Here is a 5155-nt window from a genome sequence, read left to right as displayed (position 1 = left end):
TTATAAAGAAGCAATGTTCCTCTCACCATACATAGGCCTATGACAAAGAAAAAACGTAAGAGAGCTAGAAGGTAGGTCAGTAGAAAATACAGACTGAAACAGGGAGCAAAGAGAAAGTAGAGAAATGATCATAAGAGATATAAGGAAAATAAAAAGAAATGAGCAAGAAGAGAGGAGAAATAACATTTACAGAATTAGCAGAGAAATTTCCAAGCCTAATGGATTGCATCAAACCACAGTTTCAAGCAGCACTCTGAACCCCAAGCAGGATAAATAACAAAATCACAGCTTGTTACCTCTTAATAACACTGCTAAAAACCATAGATACAGAAAAGAAGAACCTAAACAGATAGAGAAAAAATAATGACCATCAATGGAAGAACAATAAGATGGACAGTTAATCCCTTAACAAGAATGAAAAGCCAGGAAAAAATGGAGCTACATTTCTATGCAGGCATACTTTGCTCTATTGGGCTTTGTTTTTTTGTGCTTTGTAGATATTGCATCTTTTACAAATTGAAGTTTTTTGGCAACCCTGTGTCAAGCAAATCTATTGGTGCTATGTTTCCAATGACATTTGCTGACTTAACGTCTCTGTGTCACATTTCTGTAATCCTCACAATATTTTAAACAGTTTCATTATTATTATATTAGTTATGGTGATTTGTGATCAGTGACCTTTAATGTTATTATCATAATTGCTTTCGGTCGCCATGAACGGCACCCATATAAGACAGTGCACTTATTTGATAAACATTGTGTCCTGGCTGCTCCACCAACCAGCCATTCTCCCAGCTCTCTCCCTCTCCTCAGGCCTCCCTTCCCATTCCCTGAGACACAATATTGAAAATAGAATTAATAATCCTGCAATGATCATCTAAGTGTTCAAGAGAATGGAAGAGTCGATCAGAGGCAAACTTCATTGTCTATTTTAAGACATTGCCACAAGGACCCCAACCTTCAGAAACCACCATCCTGGTCAGTCAGAAGCCATCAGCATTGAGGCAAGACCCTCCATCAGGAAAAAGATTATGACTCGCTGACAGCTCGAATAATGGTGAGCATTTTTTTTTTTAAGCAATAAACTGTTTTCCTTAATTAAGGTAAGTATGTTTTGTTGTTGTTTTTGTTGTTTTGACATAAAGCTATTGCACACTTCATGGACCACAGAATAGTGTAAACATAACTTTTACATGCACTGGGAAACCAAAAGTGTGTGAGTTGCTATATTGTGATATTTGTTTTGTTACAGTGGTCTGGAACCGAATCTGTGATATCTCAGAGATATGCTTGTATTGCCAATGAAAATAACCACCAACTTGGAATTATTCAATAGTTAGCATGTCCTTCAAAAGTTAAGATCAATTAAAAGTATATGCACACTAAAAACTGAGAAGACTCAATGCCAACAGATCCACATAAAAGAATAAAGGAGCTTTTCGAGAAAAAAGAAAATCATCTCAGTATGAAATAAAAGAGGAAATCCTGAAAAAACAATGGAAAATTCATGCAACTTTAAATACTTATTTACCATACAAAGTCAATAATAAACTCTTATGGGGTTTAAAATGGAATGAAAATACATGAAAATAAGAGCACAGATAATTGAAACAGGTAAACATGTAAAAAATGTTCACAGCAACATTGTTTGCAATAACAAAAAAAAGGGAAACAACTCTGCTTAATAACAAGATAATGGGCAATGGTAATCATGCTGAGATCACATGATGACTCAACATATAAGTGATAAAGTGAATAAGCTACAGATTTACAGATTTGCATAAATCCTAGAATCGTAAGTTTGGCTGGAAAAAAGATGACAACTACATACAGCGTTACATCATTGTTAGTTCGAAACCTTTGCATGTTTGACCATATAACTTGTGTTCCCTAAAATAAAACAAGTTTCAAGAAAGATCAACAAATAAACTTGAAAGTGTGTACTGCTTAAAGACTCATAGTATTTTGAACACATTTCTAAACATCTATGTTTTAAGGAAGAACTGGCCGAAATGTTTTTTAACAAAGAGGCTTTGTTTATCCAAAAGCACTTCATTTTACTCATTATAGGCTTTATTTTTTTAAATGTGCACAATTTTGATTCAGAGACACTGGATCCTCAGAATGGTTTAAGCAGGGAATGAAAACAAATTTTGGAGGTAGAAGGGAATAGATGAAACAGCTTCAAAAGTACAGAAAAGTAAGGCAAAATGAAATAATAAGTAAATAATAGTAATAAATGAAAAGAAATTTAAAAACAAAAACATAATTAATAAAAATAAAAATAAACAAACATAAATCCACATGAATATAAAAAAAGAAATAATAACATAAAAGCGAAAATGAAAATGAAAATAAACATAAAAAGAAAGAAAAGTTAAAATGAAATTAAAATAGTAATACTGAGTGTTTCAACTAAGAAGCTTCATCCTTCTAGAATCTTAGAGCAAGTAATTCGGAATTTTAAATAAATAAGTTTATATTCATTTATTCTGGTCATAACACTGTTTGAGTGCTATGACTCTGCTTGCTGTTGGTCATAATTATTTACCAACATTTTAATGTGGACCAGCTTGTTGTAAAGATACAGGCATCTACATTTTTCTGCAGAATAAGTGGGGTTCTTCTCTTTCATCTTCTGATATTCTAGTGTGATTTCCTTATTAATATCCTGATATTCTTTTGAGTCTGGGGAAAATTGCTTCCTTTTGGAACTTAGGTAAACAAATATGCTGGATAAAGTCAACATCTTGTTGTACAAGACATTATATTCCTCAAAGTCCTCTCTAAATTCCTGCTCATAACGCTGACGTTGCTGAGAGGAAGCTATAGTGACGTAGTTAGTCAAATAATCTGGAATCTCAGATGCTGAACTAGTCTTCCCAGAGGAGGCACAAACCCCTTTCACTTCTTCACTTGAATTTGGTTTTGCACCTCCACGCTGTCTTTCACGATGGGTCTTCTCTTTCTCCATAGTCTTAATATCGTCATCTTGGTTCTTGGCTTTACGTTCCATAAATTTGTGCTTGGACCCACCATACGGCAAATGTTTTTTCTCCACAAACTTCGGATATTTCATTTGAATTGAAGTCGATGGTAATGTTTCCAAAGAAGTATATTCCCCTTGCTGGCGCTTAGAGAATCTACTGTTTCTATTGTCAACGTATGGATCTTGAGTCTCAGGTCTCTCCAGGAAACTGTAGGAACTGCAGTTGGAGTATGCAGGCTGAGAGGGATTTGAAATCCGAAAGCGGGTTGTGGGCAATGGCGGAGGGATGGGCTTGGCAGCAGCTTCAGAGGCTGGTGGGTGACCCAGCACAGATGCTGCACTGGTGTTACTCAAAAGACCATTTGATGTTGACTTTACTCTAGCTGTCAGGTGAGATATTCTAACTTTTTTACTCTTGAAACAATTAATAACAGCTGAATTGAAAAGCTCTCCCTGAGAAGATGATGTTTCATCTTTACTAAAACCTGTAGAAGATCCTCGGGGACTGGTGCCAGTAGCATTCTGAAATGGACCTCCTTTTCTGGAAAGCACCAACTCCAGTGACTGCCTCTCTAGGTCACTGTAGCCAGGCCAGTCTCTTTGGAGCTCTTGAAAAACATAATCCTTCAAGGTATATGAAAAATCCTGAGTATTCAGATTGGCTACTTGCTCCAGAATTCTTCCAAGGGAGTTCCTGTCATTTTGGGAGATGCCATCTTTCTGAAGTCGAAGAAGCAGCTCAGGTTTCTTGTAGTTCTTCAGAGCCAATAAGTGAATCACCCTGTCCCTATATGGCCGCATATGGACACTGTTGGCCACGCGTGATTTTCGGATTGTATATGCAGGGTTAATGGGAGCTGTTCTTTTTCTCTCAGGCACTGGATCTGGAATGATTTGAGGTGCTTTCCGAATTGGAGCTCTTTTCCCTAGATATGGTTTTCTCATATTTTTCCATTTGTTGCAGGAGTCCATCTCTGCCTGGGCCTTGCTGACTTGTGTCATCAGATTTGACTTGGTTGTCACATACCCCATCATGCTATCTTGCATTGAGTGTGAGCAACTGGGCTGTGAGGGCCTGTAGCTTGAGATGGTTTGTTGGGTCGGGTCTCGATGGTTGTCTTTATTCACATCTGACAACAGAAATTTAAAGTCGTCTACCTCAGTGGGCGAATTGTCTGGGGAGATTGTGATAAACTCCTGGAGTCCTTGGAACTGAAGAGAAGTTTCAGGGGTAACTGTGTTCTTCGGGTTTCCATAAGAGTCCATTGCCTGAATGGATGGCCTGGTAAGCTGCCTGGGCAGCACAGAGCCATGGTCCTGCCTTGGCTCTATGGTGTCTACCTCCTCTCTGGCCACCACTCCTTCCTGGTGGACCACTTTCCCCACTGCTCTGTCTATAGAAGCTGCCATATAATCACATCTGAAAGATCAAGGTTTAGACAGTAAAATACTTTAGAAAGGAAAGCCTTTCCCTGGCAAAAATTGAATCTCTTATCACTATTGTTTATAAAGCTATAATTCTTTTTTATTTTGTCTTTTTAGGGCTGTACCTGTGGCATATGTAAGTTCCCGGGCTAGGGGCTGAATCAGAGCTGCTGTCCTATGCCACAGACACAGCAAGACAGGATCCAAACCACATCTGCAATCTATACCACAGCTCATGGCACCATTGGATCCTTAACCCACTAAGCTAGGCCAGGGATCGAACCCATGTCCTCATGGATACTAGCTGGGTTTGTTTCCTCTGAGCCACAATGGGAACTCCTAAAGATATAATTCTAAAAGACTTTTCCCCAATGTAACAAAGGCAAGAAGTGCCTGTTTGAGATAGAACTTGGGGAGGTAAAGTTGGTTGTAAAGGTTGAATCTCTTTCCACCATGATCTTCCTTTTCACATTTTTAGCTTCTCTTTAGAAGGAACTGTTAACCCTCAGTGGAAAGTGCTAAATTACTCTTTGAGCTCAATGCATAATCTCCTCCCAGTAAATCCAGCATCAAGTAGAGGTACTTAGTGGGGGGATTAACAGGTGCCTTGAGTGTATGGAAACTAGAGAGGAAGGCTTCCACAGAGCATGGTCAGCATTAATTTCTCCTTACATTTACTCCGACATAAAAGTGGGTTATTGAGTCCTTGGGATTGGAGCCTGGTCTATCAACAGGGGATCT

General features: G+C 38.3%; 1 protein-coding gene across 1 annotated transcript; it reads right to left on the bottom strand.

Annotated features, from left to right (window-relative positions):
• Positions 1-2515: 2515 nt before the first annotated feature.
• On the bottom strand, positions 2516-4399 carry LOC125118140 (RNA polymerase II elongation factor ELL2-like). The gene has a single exon (XM_047764269.1). It carries the CDS (start codon positions 4397-4399, stop codon positions 2516-2518), a length of 1884 nt encoding a protein of 627 aa, XP_047620225.1.
• Positions 4400-5155: the final 756 nt, after the last annotated feature.

The sequence above is a fragment of the Phacochoerus africanus genome, chromosome X (genome assembly GCF_016906955.1).
Source record: "Phacochoerus africanus isolate WHEZ1 chromosome X, ROS_Pafr_v1, whole genome shotgun sequence".
Lineage (NCBI taxonomy): Eukaryota > Metazoa > Chordata > Mammalia > Artiodactyla > Suidae > Phacochoerus > Phacochoerus africanus.
Note: the sequence above shows the minus strand (reverse complement) of the source record. Positions and strands in the feature narration are given on the sequence as shown.

What these genes read in the sequence shown, in the direction of transcription:
- LOC125118140 (XM_047764269.1), bottom strand. Translation starts at nt 4,399, where the DNA reads ATGGCAGCTTCTATAGACAGAGCAGTGGGGAAAGTGGTCCACCAGGAA.